Genomic DNA, 16920 nt, shown 5'->3' on the forward strand with positions numbered 1-16920 from the left:
AACATGAGATGAAATAAACTAAGATAAAAGGGAACTGTAGGAATGGAAAGAGTCACTTCATAAAAAAGGGTCCTGTTCACAGACATAGCAATTTTAAACATGTTGCACTTAATGTAAACTTAAAAAACAGCTTATGAATAAACCAATAGACTATAGGAAGAGGCTGTTACATCTACCTTAAGGATCCACAGTTGGTGAGTGTCAAACGGTGCAAGCACTTTGGGAAGCATTTGGCGGCACTGACTAGAGTTGGGACACAGAAATTTCACACTCAGGAAGCTGTCTCCAGAGAAACATACACAAAACACAAAGACACAGGCACAAGAATGTTGACAACAGCGAAAATGTGGGAAAACCCAAAAGCCATCAGGAAAAGTCAATGGATACATTTGATACAGTCCCACAGGAAACAGTATGAACAGTCAAAACAAATGAACTACAGCGTTACATAGCAATAAGGAGAAACAGTAACGTGATGGTAAGTGAAAGAGCCCCAGATATAATGTTCAGCATGTCATCCTTCTCTTAAAGTTAAAAATAGCTTTACAAGAAAATCACATAGAAGGAAAACAAGAGCAAAGGTAATTCAAGAAGACAGTTACCGGGGGTGGGAGAACAGAACATGGGAGGGTGGGGAGTAGGGACAGTGGAGGCACATGGTAGCCTGGGTTATTGTCAAGTCCTGGCTTTTGTTTTGTGGTGATGAGTTGGAAGGTGCTGTCGTTAAAAATTACCAATGATGGGACTTCCCTGGGGGTCCAGGGGTTAAGAATCCACCCACTGCAAGGGACGTGGGTTCAATCCCTGGTCAGGGAACTAAGATGATCCCACGTGCCACAGGGCAACTGAGCCTGAGAATCACAACTGCAGAGCCCGTGTGCTTGGGAGCTCACATGCCACCACCAGAGAAGCCCTCCTGCTGCAATGAGGAGCCAGCAGAGCTGAAAAAGAGGCATCGTGATGGAAACCAAGGAACACTAAAGACTGAGCACCTCACACCTATCAGGACGGCTACTATCCAAAGCAAAGGAAAATAACGTGTTGGCAAGGAAGTGAAGAAACCTGAATGCCCTGTGCACAGATGGTGGGGAATGAAAGCTGGTACAGACACCACAGAAAACAGCATGGTGGCGGTTCCTTAAGAAATTACAAACAGCCATGTGATCCAGCAATTCCACTTCCCTGTATATATTCAAAAGAAAGCAAGGTTTCAGACAGCTCTGTATACCCATATTCACAGGAGCATTAGTCACAACCGGTAAAAGGTTGTGAAAGAAAGAACCCAAGAGTTCATCAATTTAGATAAAAAAATGAGACAGGACAAACAATGGAATAATAGTGATTCTTAAAGAGGAAGGAAGTTACGGCATATGCCCTAATTTCTCATGGGTAAACCTTGAGAACATTATACAAAGTAAGAAAAATAGTTACAAAAAAGACAACTATTGTATGAGCCCACTTATCTGAGATATCTAGTCAAACTCATCAAAACAGGAAGTAGGGAATTCCCTGGTTGTTCACTGGTGAGGACTCCGTGCTCTCACTGCCGAGGTCTCAGGTACAATCCATGTTCAGGCAACTAAGATGTGCAAGCCATGAAGCGTGGTGGGTGCCTCCTACCTCAAAAAGAAAGAAAGTAGAATGGTAGTTGTCAGGGACTGGAGGGAGGGCAAATGGGGAGTGGAGACTGGGTGTGAAAACACTCTGGAAGCTGGCTGTACAACAATGTCATTGTTAACACTACTGAACAGCACCCTTAAAAGCGGTTAAGATGGTAAATTTTATGTGTATCTCAATTCAAAAATTCAACTCAAAAAACACCTAGATACAAATACTTTAGAGAGCTGCATTAAGAGAAACTTCAGCCCTAAAATGTAAGACTGTTTCACATATCACCTAATTACAAAAGGAAAACAGAATCTTTATAGGGAAATGTCCTAGAAGCCATCCCTTTAACCAGGTGATCAAAATGAGCATCACCGAGAGTTGGGCATTCTGCATCACCTGCCCTGTGATCTGCGATGGATGAACATCAGTTCTGCCCCTGGTCAGAGCACATCAGCTCTAGGTTATTTTTGCTAAAATTGTTTAACCCAAATCTAAGCATACAAAAAACAATCACACAAATCCAAGCCCAGGATATTTTTATAAGAAAACTGGCTTGAACTGTTAAAATGTCCATTTTATGAAAAACAGACCAAAAAGAGGTTAAAAAGTCTATTCTAAATTAAGAGAGGCTAAAGAGATACAACAACTAAATGCAAAACCTATGTGTTCTATATGTAGAGAGTAGACTGGCACAGAATGCTGGACACTAGTGGCCCTGTTGAAGGTACCCACTTCATAATTCTTTCACTTTTTCTTCAGGTGTGAAAATTCCCTAACTAGTCTAGGGGAAGGGAGGAGGTAAAGCTGAAAATTAATGAGTCAAGGACAAAACCAAATGGGTTAGAAAAAAGAACCACAGAATAAACTCAAAGGCAGTATAAGGAGAAATACAGTAAAAGCAGAAGTTAATGAAATAGAAAAGAAACTAACAACAACGAGCGACAACAAAAAGTCAGTGCTCAGTAGAGAGTAATAAATGAACTTCTGCCAAGATCGACAAGACTGAAAAAGAAAAAAGCACAAACAAATAATATTAGATATTAAAAAGGGGGATACGACTTTGGATACAGTTAAGATTACAAGCCTAAAAGTCAATTAAACTTTGTGCCACAGATGAAATAAGAAATAAATATCACCGACTCAAGAAGAGAAACCTGGCCAATCCTATTCTCAACAAAAATCTAAAGTTAAAAATCGACCCACTGCAAAAATGCCAGCCACTGTTGGCTTTAGAGTTAAGTTTTACCAAAAGTTTTACAAGTGTAAAATCCCAACCTTACACAAACACTTATATAATGAGAGAGAACGTATATAGAGAACACATTCTCCAATTCACTTTATGAGGTTGGCATAACCTTGAAAAAACAAAACCACCCAGACAAGGGCAATGCAGGAAAGGCAAAGCTTAACTCATCTCACTTATGAACCTGGATGCCAAAATCCTCCCAAACATAAGAAGACCAGATCTAGCAATATTCTGAAAAATGCATCATGGCTATTTCACTCTAGGAAAGCAAGGATGTCTTAATGTGAGAAGCTGTCAAAGTATCTCATGTTTTCAGATGAAAGGAGAAAAGCTAGGTGGCCAGTTCAGAGTGCCATGGGTGCTCCTTGGCACGTATATACGGGTGGCTGGATGACAAGGGAGGAAAGTGAACTGGGCTGCACGGGGAGGCTCCGGTGGGAACGACCTGGCTGTAACGGTCAGTCCTGAAGTGGTAAGACATGTGGAGTCTGACGGGCCCCACGTCTCAAACCTAACTGCAGCAGGGTCAGGACTGTTTGGCAGTCAGTCACCTGGACTGGCCACGGCATTGGGGAAGAAGGGCTCTGGAACACTCAGCTGACTCTGGGAGCTCTCCACAAGGAAGCTGAAAGAATAGAGGCGGAACTCAGGTGTGGAGAATGACAAAGGGGAATGGTATGCAGACTCTACCTTTATCAGAATTCCTAGCTATGACCCACAAGACCTAAATGGCTAATAAGGAAGCAGTGGAGGTTAAAAGGTTTCAGGAAGAAAAAAATGAGGTTATAAAGTAGGTCAAAGAATCACTGAGGGATGGAGAAACATACAAGGCCAAGATTATAGTTGCAACACTCCCTTCCTTCAATCACACAAATAACACCGGGTAAAGTGGGGAACTGGGAATCCCCTGGTGGTTCACTGGTTAGGACTCTGGGCTCTGTCAAGCCCCCAGGTACAATTCCTGGTCAGGAACTGTAAGATCACACAAGCTGCATGGTGTGGCAGAAAAACAAAAACTCAAAACAAAAAACAAACGGTTTTATCTGCTCTCACCCCTAGCCCCTTTCAGGTAAAGAAACTCTCTGCTCTCCAGGAACACGTTATATGGATCAGGGTGGCTCATCTTGCCATCTCTTACTCCCCTTACTCAGCCTTGGCCACAGCGGTTGCTCAAGAGAGGTAAGGGACCTGGGGAAGGCCAGTCAGTCGTCCCTGAAATGCACAGAGCCTGAAGAAGTAATGCTGTCAGGACTGAGTGCAAACTGGAGCTTCCTGAAAAATACACCTGTAGAGAGAGAGGAGTTCGGGCAATCAAGAGAAGCAGAGACAGTCCAAGACGACGAATGAGAACCCTGACAGACCACACTGGCCGAGGTCAGCTCTGCTCTGGAGACCACAGATCAACGCGCTCTTGTTTGTTTGAATTAGCCTCTGTCACTTTTAAGTAAGACAGTCCCAAATGATACAAACACTATGTTTGGCCTTTTGACCCCCCCCCAAAACTGAAATATACATAAAATATATGATTCTAAAAATACATAAATTACCAAAGTTGACTCAAGGATAGAAAACCTGAGTTCCACAGGGGACTTCCCTGGCAGTCCAGTGGTTAAGACTTTGCCTTCCAAAAAAAAAAAAAAAAGACTTTGCCTTCCAATGCAGGGCGTGTGAGACCAGGCCCTGATTGGGGAGGTAAGATTCCACATGGCCCAAACACCAAAGCATAAAATGAAACAATGCTGAAATAGAGTCAAAAAAAGACTATTAAAAAAAAAAAACTAAGCAGGGAATTCCTGGTGATTAGGACTCTGTTCTTTCTCTGCCAAGGGCTTGAGTTCAATCCCTGGTTAAGGAATTAAGATCCCGCAAGCCGTAAGGCATGGGCAAAACAAAACCCAGCACAAACTAAGCAGAATTACATCAGAATTCAAGGATGGTTCAACACCAATGTAAATCAGTGCAATCATTAAAAACAAAATCTTTTGACTATTGCATGGATAGCAAAAATTTGTCAATGTGGAATAAAGGGAAAAAACATTATGTTGGGTACAGAAGGAAACCTTTTCAGCCTAATGAAGTTTACCTACCAGAACCCTAAAGCAAGAATGATATTTCATGGTGAAACCTGAGAACCATTCTAAGAGGAACAAGGGTGTTATTTGACATTATACTGGAGGTCCTGCCCTCTGTAATTCATAAAGAAAAGAAATGAGTGTAAAGAATAGGGTAAAACTGACCCTAGCAGGATATGATTTAACATTCTACCCACAAAGCCAACAGAATCAACTGAACTATTAGAAGTAATGAGAATTCAATTCGATCAAATAGGCAGGCACACAGAAATCAACAGCTTTCTGACATGCCACTGATGGTCAGAAATGTAATTTCAAAAGAGCCCATTCATAACAACAAATAGCTAAATTAGAATTCTTAAGGCTACACTGAACTAGAAACATCAAAGACCCACATGAGAACTACATCTTAGAAAATAGTACACATAATTCATTTCTGGATAGGAAGATCAAAAACTGGTGAGTATGATTCCTCTCCAAATCAAACTATGATATTTAAAACCATGCCAATGGTAGTAGTACAGGGAACTATATCCAATATTCTGGGATAAACCATAATGGAAAAGAATATTTTAAAACAATGAATATATATGTAAAGCTGAGTCACTTTACAGTGATTTTACAGTCTCTGTACAGCAGAGATTGGCACAACATTGTAAATCAATTATACTTCAAGAAAAACAAAACCCATGCCAATGGAAATCTTAATAGAACTTTTAAATGAAAATCACCAAGTTCATTCTAAAGTTCTTACATAAAAGAAAATATGAAAATTTCAAGCAACAGGGAAGGAGAATGAAATAACAACCATGCCATAACCTATGGCATGTGCACAAAGATCAACAAGCCAGATTTCAAAGATATTCATAAAAACGTGGGAATTTCATTTATTTTTAAAAGGTACTTTAAATCAGTGAGCAAAGAATGAGCCACTAGCTCAGTGGTACAGGGACAAGCGGCTATCCCTTAAGGGAAAAAAAATGAGCCATCTCCCATGAAAAATAAATTTCAGATGAGTTAAAAATAGACCCACACATATACATCTGTAACTCATCTGGTAAATTTTTTGCATATAAATGTATGTACATTTCTATACATGCGTATATACACATATACATACATACAGGTATGTGTATACATGTAAGACTATACTTAAGCAAATACAAAAGAGTGAGTGAGGAGCAAGTAAATGAAATGGTAGTTGGAGAGGGTGTGGGATCACTGACAGGTTTTTCTGATTGTTTTTCAGAAGGCAGAGTCTATCATACTTTTGATGCTAACACATCTAGTAGAGAGGATGGTAAAACCAAAACTCACACAAAGTCCTGTAGCAGAGACAGGCTTCAAAGCACAAGAGGAAAGGCTTAAGTCCCACTGGGTTAATGGGCAGTAAAAGGACAGGACTATCAGTGAGCACCGCTGTAGGGCAGGTAACAGAGAGTTGAGAGTTCCCTCCAATGGCTATTTCTTTATGAAAGCTGCTGTGTGTAACTAGCAGAAGGGCAGTTGGTTAAAAAGTTTTCAAATACAGCATCCTAGGGTAGATCTGCTAGGCAGGGCTGAGTGGCCATCCGAGGTTTGTAATGATAAATTTTAGATAAAACTAGTGAGCCACGTTGGCTGTTTTCCCTAATAGTTACTTGCGCACAGGCACAGAGGTGCATGACCGGGTTGACCACGGTCAGATTTCACTAGATGAACACGTTGGAGGCAGAAAGGAAGGACAGGGTGTAGACCGCAGTACTGATGCTGCGTGAAGAGGGAAACGAAGATAGGAGCATAATGGTCAGAATGCGGCATGGCTGGAAGATGAAGATAAAGAATTTCTTCTGGGGGAAAAAAAGGCATTTCTGTGGGAGGAGAGGGGTAGTTGAGTGAGTAAACCTGGATGTGGTGATTGTAGAGGCATCTGAATTCAAACGGTGCTGCAATTCCTAGTGATGTTAGGGGCAGCGAGTGCCTAGTGATACAGGCAACAGGCTTGGAACGGAAGACAAGGGCCTCACTGATGGGGGCATCAAGGACTGAAGGGGCCACAGCATTGAACGGGCAAATCCATGGATGCAGACACCGACGGATGCAGAGCACAATGACAGAAGCAGGGGAGGAAGACGCTGAGCCAGGAGGTCAGCTCAATGTCTGGGCCCTGACTACAAGGTCAACGCCAGCAATGAAGAGGGAGAATGCAGTCAGAGGTGAAAAGCTTCAAAGGAGAAGTGAAATGGTGTGGGTGGCCGGAAGGCTGAGGGGTGACGGCCGAGCGGGGGACGCACACGCAGCATCGCGGCGGGTACTCCTGTGGCCACAGATGATGAAAGAGGAAGGGCCGGTGGATCATGAAGCCCCTCGAGGTTCACCCTGAGTGTCTCCTAGAGGCAGGTGGGCACCAAGTCCCACTGTGATCCTAAACGCCTGAATGAGCATCAACTGCAGGCAGGCAATGAAGTGGGAATGCCCCCATGTATTAACTACATGCAAGGAGGCACACAGAGCCTGGCGCTGACTTAAGTGCCGGACGAGAGAGGGAGAAACTAGGAAAGAGTCCAGCCATTCCCCACTTCCTGCCCAGGAGGCCACCACCGAGGAGCCATGTGTCACGTCATCCGCACGCCCCTCCTTCCTCCAAAGAGCCACTCCAACACCAGCATGAGGCAGCACCCACCAGGGGTTTAATTCTCCCACGTCAGAAGGTCAGTTCAGAGAGGGGCCCTGCCTTATCCCCATCCAGGGGGAAAGATCAGCAGAGCCCCCTGGGAATGTCCACGCTCAGAGGAGCCCAGGACCAGTCTCTGAGCAAGAGGAGAAGTGGGTCCCGCAGTCTCAGGCCTCCTCCTCCTCTTCACTCTCCTCCTCGCTCTCATGATACTGTCTGCGGTTGGTGTTAACAAAAAGGTCAGAATCGTCTTCAGAGCTGGACTCTTCTCCTGATGACTGTGGCTCAGCTGGGAGTTCTGGCTGAGTCTGTCTGCACGGGGGAAAAGCAGAGAGTTAGCCCAGTGCCTTCTGAGAAGACCACAGAGAGGACCATACGGCCCAGCGGTCAGGGCTCGGTGAGCCAGACAGGAGAGAACTGCAAGAAAACTGAGCCAAGGAAAACTGGCAAAACACCACCTCCCTACTAACCCATCTCAGAAATTCGTTAGAACTGCTGTTTTTAATAGTGACGATTCTGTTATGACTGACGAACACTCAATGAGCTCACACTGCTTACCAGGTACTAAGCAACTTCACAAGCATCAGTCTCTTTAATCCCTACAGAGCTCCCATTTTATAGGTGATGAAATCCGAGCCTAAGAGCTTAACCTGCTTCAAGTCACCTGGTTGTAACTTGAAAAGCCCAGACTTTAACCCAGGAGATCTGACCTTCAAGCTATACTCATCACCACTTATTCAGGGACTCTCACCAGGGACCTGATATACAAAGACAGGAAAGCTCTCTTTTCCCTCAAGGTACCAAGGCCTGAACCCCCGTTTTCTGTCTCCCCAATCCCAAGCCTTGTGTCTCACCTGTTCCTATTGTTGTTGTGTTTCTCAGCCACTTGGGAGAAGGCCTCAGGCCTATGCCAAGAGAAGAGCCAAGGTCAGAAAGGACAGAGAAACCCCTCAGCTGTTGCCAGCTGCTCTTGCCTGAAATGCCACGACCTTCCCTCCCCTAAGCCCACAGGTGCAAATGATATCCCCAGGGAAGTGGGGCAGCCAGTGACCAAGAGGACCACCCTACCAGTGCCCATCCTTCTGCAGAGAGCGCACGTGGTCTTTGCAGAGCACAAAGGAGATCTCAGCCTTCACCTTCTCTCCTTCTTCAATAGGGTCAACGATGAGAAAGTCCCCTGCAGCGGGAGAAGAGAAAAGCACAGTCGGTCCTGCTTGTGGTGGGAAGCCGAGGCCACAGGCAACGCTTCGGTCTCCCAAATGGCTGCCTCTCTCACCTCTCTTGATCCAGATGTTCTTGCGGTACTTGGAGGGCATGCTCACCAGGAAGCGCTGCCCCTGGGCTGTCTCCACCTCATGTAGATTGTTCCCTGGGGTCCTGAGGACCTGGTCCAGGGGAGACCAAGAACCAATCAGCTTCATCAGCCAGTTCCAACACCTGCCGAGCTGTACAGCACCCTGCCTCAGCCCCAGGGGCCTAAGAGGATGGAGGGGTGCTGGGGGCAGGGCCACTGGTCCCTGATGCCACTCACCCGCACGATCTGCTGCTGCTCAGAGGGCACCATGTGCTCCCCCAGCACCTCCTTCACCACATGTTTCCTCTTGGTGGCCTGAGACATGGTGGGTCCTGTCCCAGGGGGGCGAGGGATACGGAGACTCTCAACTCTTCCTCCTGAGTTTTTCAGATGGGAGGCTGAGAACCCAGGACTCTTTTGAAGATGACGGGCCTTTTACCAAGGAGTGATACAATGTCCTGGTGAAGAATATGGGCTCTGAAATCCAATTAACTGGACTCAAATCCTACCTTGGTTATTTCCTGGCTGTTCAATTTCTCTAGACTTCAGAGAACTAACCCAGAGCATTAGTATTAGAACAAAATAATCATAAGCAAAGCAGGAAACACAGCATAAAACACATAAAAGTAACTTGTGTTTATCCCTTAAGTACTGGTATAACCATAAAAACTAACATGTTTTAGAAAAATAAGCCATTCTGGAAACCACTTGGGGAAGAGGCAAGGTAAGTCACTTCTTCCTTAACCTGCTTGTACATCTCAGGTGTGACACAACCACACAGATGTTCAGTCTCTCAACAGCCTACAGACATAGACCAGCTACAACAAGCCAGGTCAGGAATGAGCTAATTTAAGGGCAAGGTAGACTAAATTGATGCTTTTGAACTGTGGTGTTGGAGAAGACTCTTGAGAGTCCTTTGGGCAGCAAGGAGATCCAACCAGTCCATCCTAAAGGAAATCAGTTCTGAATATTCATTGGAAGGACTGATGCTGAAGCTGAAACTCAAATACTTTGGCCGTCTGATGCGAAGAACTGACTCACTGGAAAAGACCCTGATGCTGGGAAAGACCGAAGTCAGGAGGAGAGGGGGACGACAAAGGATGAGATGGTTGGATGGCATCACCGACTCAATGGACATGAGGTTGAGTAAGTTCCGGGAGTTGGTGATGGACAGGGAAGCCTGGCGTGCTGCAGTCCATGGGGTCACAAAGAGTCAGACACGACTGAGCGACTGAACTTAATTGAGACCGATTTGATCTTTGGCATCTGCTGTTTCTGACCCTGGTACTGCAAGACAACGACTGATGCGTACTCAGAAGACTGTTGTTCAGTCGCTAAGTCGTATCCGACTCTTGCGACCCCATGGACTGCAGCACGCCAGGCTTCCCGGTCCTTAACTATTTCCCCGAGTTTGTTCAAAGTCATGATGGTTTCCAAAGGAAACTCCGAAGTGTCATCTCTAGTTGCCGTCCCCTGCCCTCCTCCTTCCCTATCCCGATGGAAAGATGCTCAGAGGAAAAGATCCAAACTTACTCTCTGGCCCTCGGATCCCACGAGAGCTGCCAGAACGACCCGGTTCTCCAAGCAGGACGCTGAGATCGCCTCATCCACGACTCACTTTAGAGCTGAGGCAATGAAAGCAGAGAAAAAGGACTCGCCAGTGCTCACGATGGTGGAGTCGGCTTGGACTCAGGTCTCGGGCGCATCCGGTTCCCGTCCGACTCTAGTAAGTCCGACAGGGAGGAGGACGACGCCTGTCGGCCTGAGTCGGACACCGTACTTCCGGCGCTCTCCCGGAAGTCTCCTGGTCACGCCTTTCCCCTTGTCCGTCTCTCTAATTTTTCCCACCACCAGGTCGGCCAAGGATAAGTGGCTAAGTTCCGCATGCCGTGCAGCAGATAAATAAAGTTTTCTTCTCACAGGTTTCTGTTCCCTGAGTCCGGAAATGCTTCCCAAGAAGCAAGATTACAAAAGGCAGTCCGGCTTCCTGCGAAGCAACCGGAAATGAACTCCTACTAAGGGCGCTCTCGAGGTCGGGGGGGGGGGGGGGGGGCGTCGCAACTCTATGACCCTAAGCGGCTAGAAGTGCCCAATGTAGGTTTTTTTAGGGGGCGGGGCCTTGAGGCGACCCGGAAGCGGAAGTGGAAGAAAGTTCTAGTGGGCTGAGGTAGCGGCGGGAGCAGCCGGGTGGCGGGAGAAGCCGTTACAGGAACTGGAGCTGCGGGTGAGCGCGAGCCGCGGAACAGGGCTCGGGCTGGAGGCCAGAACGGGCGCGGGGAGGAGGGGGAGGCAGGGAGGAGAGGGCCCGCAAGCGCTGAGACGGGCCAGACGAGAGGGCTCGGCGCGGCGCTGGGAGGGGCGGGGCGCGGCGCGTTGGGGGCGGGGTCCACGGCGTAGGGCGCGGCGGGCGTCCAGGTGTGGCGCTGACGCTGCTGGCTGAGCGGGTGTGCGCGCTCGGGCTGCGCCTTCGCTCTATGAGCAGCGTGTGCGGCGGCGGCTGGATCCGAGAGCCTTCATTTACTTTTCGGGCCAAGTGGCCATTCCAGACCCGAGTCAGTGCTGCTTTTGCCCAGCCAAGGTCACAGAGGAGTGACAGTTTCAGGGCGGGCCCTGGGTACTGACCGACTGTGGAAATCTTACCTTTGTCCTGCTTGCGCCGCCTGTTAGGGCAAGATAGTTTCTCCTCGGGGGCGGTACCAAAACGCAGCTCCCGCAGGGACTGGGCGAGACGAAGCTCTGAAACAGTGAGGAAAAGACTCTGCTTGGACCTCAGTTTCCTCATCTGTGAAGTGGGGGAATCGAGAAAGCCCCCATAACAGCTGCTCTGGCATTCTCTTCCTGTGAGATTGCCAGTGGGTTTTCGGACGTTCCCCGGTTTTCAGCCCTAATTTCCCTCTTCTTGGGATTCCCAGATTAAGCTTGATCGAGATGACAACCTCCCAAAAGCACCGAGACTTCGTGGCAGAGCCCATGGGGGAGAAGCCAGTGGGAAGCCTGGCCGGGATTGGCGAAGTCCTGGGCAAGAAACTGGAGGAAAGGGGCTTTGATAAGGTGGGGAGTGGCTGCCTGTAGTTGGGAGGGGGGCGAGGCGCGACTACAGCATTTCCCGGCAGCTGGGGAGTGCGGAGGGTGTGTGTATCTGTTGAGGAGTGGACGCTCCTGTGTGATCTGCAGTCAGCCGGGCAGAACCCACCCTGCCTCTTGGGCTCCTGTGTGGGGAGCCACAGGAAAGTGGCCCTTTTTTCCCCCGTGATGTTTATTTGTTTCTGTTTGCTCTGGGGTCTTAGTTGCAGCTTGCAGGATCTTTCATTGTGACTCACAGGCTCCAGAACCCACGGGCTTAGTTGCCCCACAGCAAGTAGGATGTTAGATTCCGGGCCAGGGATTGAACCCATGTCCCCTGAATTGCAAGGCAGATTATTCACCACTGGGCCAGCAGGGAAGTCCCAGGAAGTGGTCGTCTTGTTCCTAGTCCTACAGAGCACTCAGCAGCCCATCTTTTGCTTTGCCCATTTTGCAGGCCTATGTGGTCCTCGGCCAGTTTCTGGTCCTAAAGAAAGATGAAGACCTCTTCCGGGAATGGCTGAAGGACACGTGTGGCGCCAACGCCAAGCAGTCCCGGGACTGCTTTGGCTGCCTGCGAGAGTGGTGTGATGCCTTCTTGTGATGCTCTCTGGGGAGCCCCCGATCCCAAGCCCCAGCATTGAGTCTCCAGAGTTTGCAGCCTAGTGAGAACTCCTCCTCCGTCCTCTACAAAAGAAGAGATTGCTGTTGTGCACACCTCCCATGTACTCCAGGGCCTTTGGGGAGTTCTCTCCCCTCACCATTTCAACTTTTTTGGAATTCTCACCCTTGCATGCATCTTCCTTCTCCTTTCCCTGCCAGTTTGGTGACAGTAATTACCAGCTTTTCTGAGTGGATTCCTGGCCCTGGCCCTCACCCCCACCCCCACCTGTGGTCTCTTTTATGCCATTTGGTAGTCTTTTTGGCAGAACAGTCACTGTCCTTGTAAAGTTTTTTAAATCAATAAAGCCAGTGGCCTTCATGACTGGGCTTTGTATGTGGGAAGCAGGCGGACTGGGAATTGCCTGTTCCCCAGGGACTGACCAGGTTTGCCACACTGCTTATCAGTGCAGATCGAAACTGGCAGCTTCCGTCACACTCCCAAGGGCGGCTGTCCTGGCGATACGGGCCTTGGGCAGGTGCCTCGGAGTGTCTCAATCCCTCACCAATGTGGGAGAGAGTGGGTTGGTTCCTTCCTGGGATCCAGACGACCGTGTGGTCAACAGCTGGGTTAGTCAGCACCTGGTGGAAAGTCCGAGGGAGTCAGAGCAGGAAAAGGGTGGATGGGATGTGGACTGAGGTCTACCAGCCATTGGTCATGTGCTCTCCTGGCCTCTGGGATGAGTGGGCGGGGCTCATGCAGTCCGCCCAGTTCTCAGGGAGGCAGAAAGTGTGTGGGCAACCCAACTGGGTGGGCAGGCTTGAGTGAGTTACCCTTGTATTTGGTATATTTTCATCTTCTGTTTATTGGACTTAATATGAACCAGGTTCAGAGCTAAGGTTTGTGCAAACAGTTTTTTTCTTTCGTAATAAGTATTAGTTTTCTTTTCCACAGATGAAACTAGAGGGTCAGGCTGACTAACGTGTCCATGGACTTACTACTGGGAAGTAGCCAGACTGGTCCTCAAAACATCACATGGAAACCCATGGACCTGAGAGCCATGGGTGGTGTTTGCTCGCGGCACTTGGTCCCTCTGAGACTCAGTTTCCCCACCTGGGAAATGAAATTGTTGTAAGGATCAGATGCAGTGCTGGTGGTGTTCAGGAGCTACTTGTTTATAGAGTTTTCCTTGTCCTCGGGGCTTAAAGTCTGGTGAGGGGAGAAATGACATCATAAATAGAAACATTGCGATAGCATGAGTAGATTTTCATGATTTCAGAATAGGGAAAGATTAAAAAGCTGATAAATTCAACTCCATCATAGAAATTTTGTTCAAGATAATCTGAGTGGGGAGCCTAACCCAAGGTGAGAAAGGATATTTGCGACCCACATAGATGACACAGGACTCCAGAGCTGCAGTCAAGAGAGCAGACAATACAATAGAAAAATGGGTGAAAGACCTGGAGGGCAGCCACAGAGGAATACCTGAGTGGTGAATAAGCATGTCAGAAGGTGTTCGGTCAGATTAAGTCCGTCAGAAACGCAAATAAGATGCCATTATACACTCACAAGATTGGCAAAAAATTTTAAGTCAGACAATACCAAGTTCTGATGTGGAAATGGAGCAACAGGAACAGATATCCAACTAGTGGGAGTGTAAATTGGTGTGAACAATTGGGGAAAACAGTTGGGTGTTTGCCAGTAAAACTGAAGACCCACCCTGTGAGCCAGCAGTTTCTTGCCAGGGATGGGACAGGACGCAAGGCACACCTGCGTCAGCTCCTGAGTAGATGTACACAGCGGCTTTGTTCATTCACAAGGGCTCCCAGCTGGATCCATGTGTGGGGCTCTTTGCAGAGGCAGTAAAACTAGAAGGGGAAAAAATGCTTTTTGCCAAAGAAAATGAAATCACTGAGTTGTGTCCAATTCTTTGTGACCCCAATGGACTGTAGCCTGCCAGACTGCTCCATCCATGGGATTTTACAGGCAAAGATACTGGAGTGGGTTGCCATTTCATTTTCCAGGGGATCTTCCTGACTTAGGGATCGAACCTGGCTCCCGCACTGCAGGCAGACTTTACTGTCTGAGCCACCAGGGAAGCTTATTGCAAAAGTCACTGGTAAAGAAAGAGAAGTGGGGAGTGATTGCCTTGGGGGAAGGAGACAGGTGTGATGCATGGGAGCATAGGGGGCTGCCAGTGGCAGTTTCCACTTCTTGACCTGTATGGTGGTGATCCAAGACACTCTGTGTACTTTTCTGTTAGCTACATCTCAGAACAGTAGAAGATAAAAGGGAGAACAAAAATAAAGACCCAAGGATAGAGCAATTAGGTAATTAGCCAGAGATTATGATGGTTATTAGTAGGGATGAAGGTTCAGTGTAAGCCTGGGTCTTGGAAGTGTGAGAGGCCCCTGGAAGATCACCAGGTGGCCAGAGCTGGGCCCAGCTCGTGTTACAGGCTGCTTCCTTGGAGGGTGCCAGTCTGAAGCCCAGAAAGGTAGTCATGGGGACTGTCCCTGGAGTTTCAGGCCGTACTGTTTCTAATGTTACTCTGGTTGGGTCCAGGGTCTTCCAGCTTTCCTGACCTCTGAACAACTCTATTCACCTGCAAAATGATGGTGCTTACTAACTCTGGTGTTTGTGAGAATAGACCAGCCGGTGAAAAGTCTTTGGAAATTGTTAGGTTGGTGTGCAAAAGATTTGTTGGTGTCAGCACAAAGGAATGGCAGGGTAGGGGTAAGTGAGCTGGGGACACTGGCCCTTGGCTAGTTTCCCGGGGAGCTGGTGCAGATTAAGTGCAGCTGCAGCTGAGTTCCCAGTGGCAGGAGAGCAGACCTAGAGGAACCCGAGGAGGTGCCTCCCCACCTCTCCCAGCGTGTGCTGCAGCCTGGGCCTCTTACTCCCCCTGCCAGGCTCTCTTGGCCTGGCTCCTGCCTGGCCTTGGCCTCCTCATCAAGCCAAGCTCTCCCCAGCTCTTGCACAAATGGGTCTGTTGCAGAGAAGAACCAGTTCTCACTCCACATTGGAACTGTTTTTTTGACTTTTTTCCTGCTGTTCTTATGTGTTGTGTTAGTCACTGAGTCATGTCTGACTCTGCGAACCCCTGAACTTTAGCCCCCCAGGCTCCTCTGCTCATGGAGTTTTCCAGGTAAGAATACTGGAGTGGATAGCCATTCCCTTCTCTGGGGGATCTTCCTGATCCAGGAATTGAACGCCAGGCTTCTGCATTGTAGGTGAATTGTTTACTGTCAGAGCCACCTGGGAAGCCAGGACATAATGGTCTGCCTCAAAGGACCCTGGCCCTCTGCCTGACTGTGAGACTAAAGTGCCTTTGTTCAGCTCTTAGAGAATCTGACTCTGTCCCTCTGTGAATGACTACAAAAAGGGGATTAACACGCCCCTTCCAAATGCTGGCCCTCCTGGAGATGTTTTGCAAGACTGAAGGCCCTTTTTACTTTACCTCCTCTCTCTGCTGGGCCTTTAGACTTTAGTTCCTCATTGCTTCTCCCTCAGGTTCTATAAATGAGCCTGGCATCCAGACCCCAACAGCATGGTCATTTTGAGACATTAGTCTGCCATCTTCTCGGTCAGCCAGCTTTCCAAATATAGTTGTATTCCTTGCCTCAGCACCTTGACTCTGGGATTCACTGGCCTGTCATATGGCGAGCAGAGGGAGCTTGGACTCCATAACTGGTCTGTCCCTTTAAAGCAGACACCTGAGCCCATAACAAACTTGTGACTATTCCTTGGCATCCCAAGATTGTTTTTCACAGCTGTGCTGAGGGTGTGGGGCAGCATCTGCACTGGGCAGTGACTACATGCTGGTCCTGGTCTCCCTGGGAGAAATCCCTGCCTTTCCTGACCTCGGGATTCTGAGGGTCTGAGAACTGGGGTTGGGGTCAGGGAATCTTGGATGCTTACTCATAATATTCATCACAATAGCTGCCATTTATTAAGCCCCAACACTTTGTTGCTTACTGAAAACCACCACCTCTCCCAAGCCCCAGGTAAGATCCTCAGCGGCCCTGAAGCACTAAAGATTAGTGTCCCCGGAGCAAAAAACACCCTCCCCCTCCTCAACAAGTGATTAAAAGTACAAACTGCCCTGCACTTGGCTTCCCCAGTAGCTCAGTGGTAAAGAATCTGCCTGCAATAAAGGAGACGCAGGAGATGCTGGTTTGATCCCTGGCTTGGGAAGATCCTCTGGAGAGGGGCATAGCAACCCATTCCAGAATTCTTGCCTGGAGAATCCCATGGACAGAGGAGCCTGGTGGGCTACAGTCCATAGGATCTCAAAAAGTCTGAAGCCACTAAGCATGTACCCTGAATTCTTAAAATATTAATTGTAGAATATTCTAAAACATGTCAAACTTTTCCTGTGTT

The 16920-nt window shown here is 47.9% G+C and overlaps 2 protein-coding genes across 2 annotated transcripts; one reads left to right on the plus strand and one right to left on the minus strand.

The window, feature by feature from the left end:
- Positions 1-5789: 5789 nt before the first annotated feature.
- EIF1AD (eukaryotic translation initiation factor 1A domain containing) lies at positions 5790-10915 on the minus strand. Its single transcript, XM_040256322.1, has 6 exons — positions 10407-10915; positions 9111-9331; positions 8856-8964; positions 8648-8756; positions 8434-8484; positions 5790-7891 (listed from the first exon to the last, which is right to left on the minus strand). The coding sequence occupies exons 2-6, from the start codon at positions 9195-9197 to the stop codon at positions 7747-7749; spliced, it is 501 nt and encodes a 166-aa protein (XP_040112256.1). The 5' UTR covers positions 9198-9331; positions 10407-10915; the 3' UTR covers positions 5790-7746.
- Positions 10916-10977: 62 nt separating this feature from the next.
- BANF1 (BAF nuclear assembly factor 1) lies at positions 10978-12918 on the plus strand. Its single transcript, XM_040256342.1, has 3 exons — positions 10978-11097; positions 11786-11924; positions 12394-12918. The coding sequence occupies exons 2-3, from the start codon at positions 11802-11804 to the stop codon at positions 12538-12540; spliced, it is 270 nt and encodes an 89-aa protein (XP_040112276.1). The 5' UTR covers positions 10978-11097; positions 11786-11801; the 3' UTR covers positions 12541-12918.
- Positions 12919-16920: the final 4002 nt, after the last annotated feature.

This window comes from Oryx dammah, unplaced genomic scaffold (assembly GCF_014754425.2).
Source record: "Oryx dammah isolate SB20612 unplaced genomic scaffold, SCBI_Odam_1.1 HiC_scaffold_15, whole genome shotgun sequence".
In the NCBI taxonomy this organism is placed as follows: domain Eukaryota; kingdom Metazoa; phylum Chordata; class Mammalia; order Artiodactyla; family Bovidae; genus Oryx; species Oryx dammah.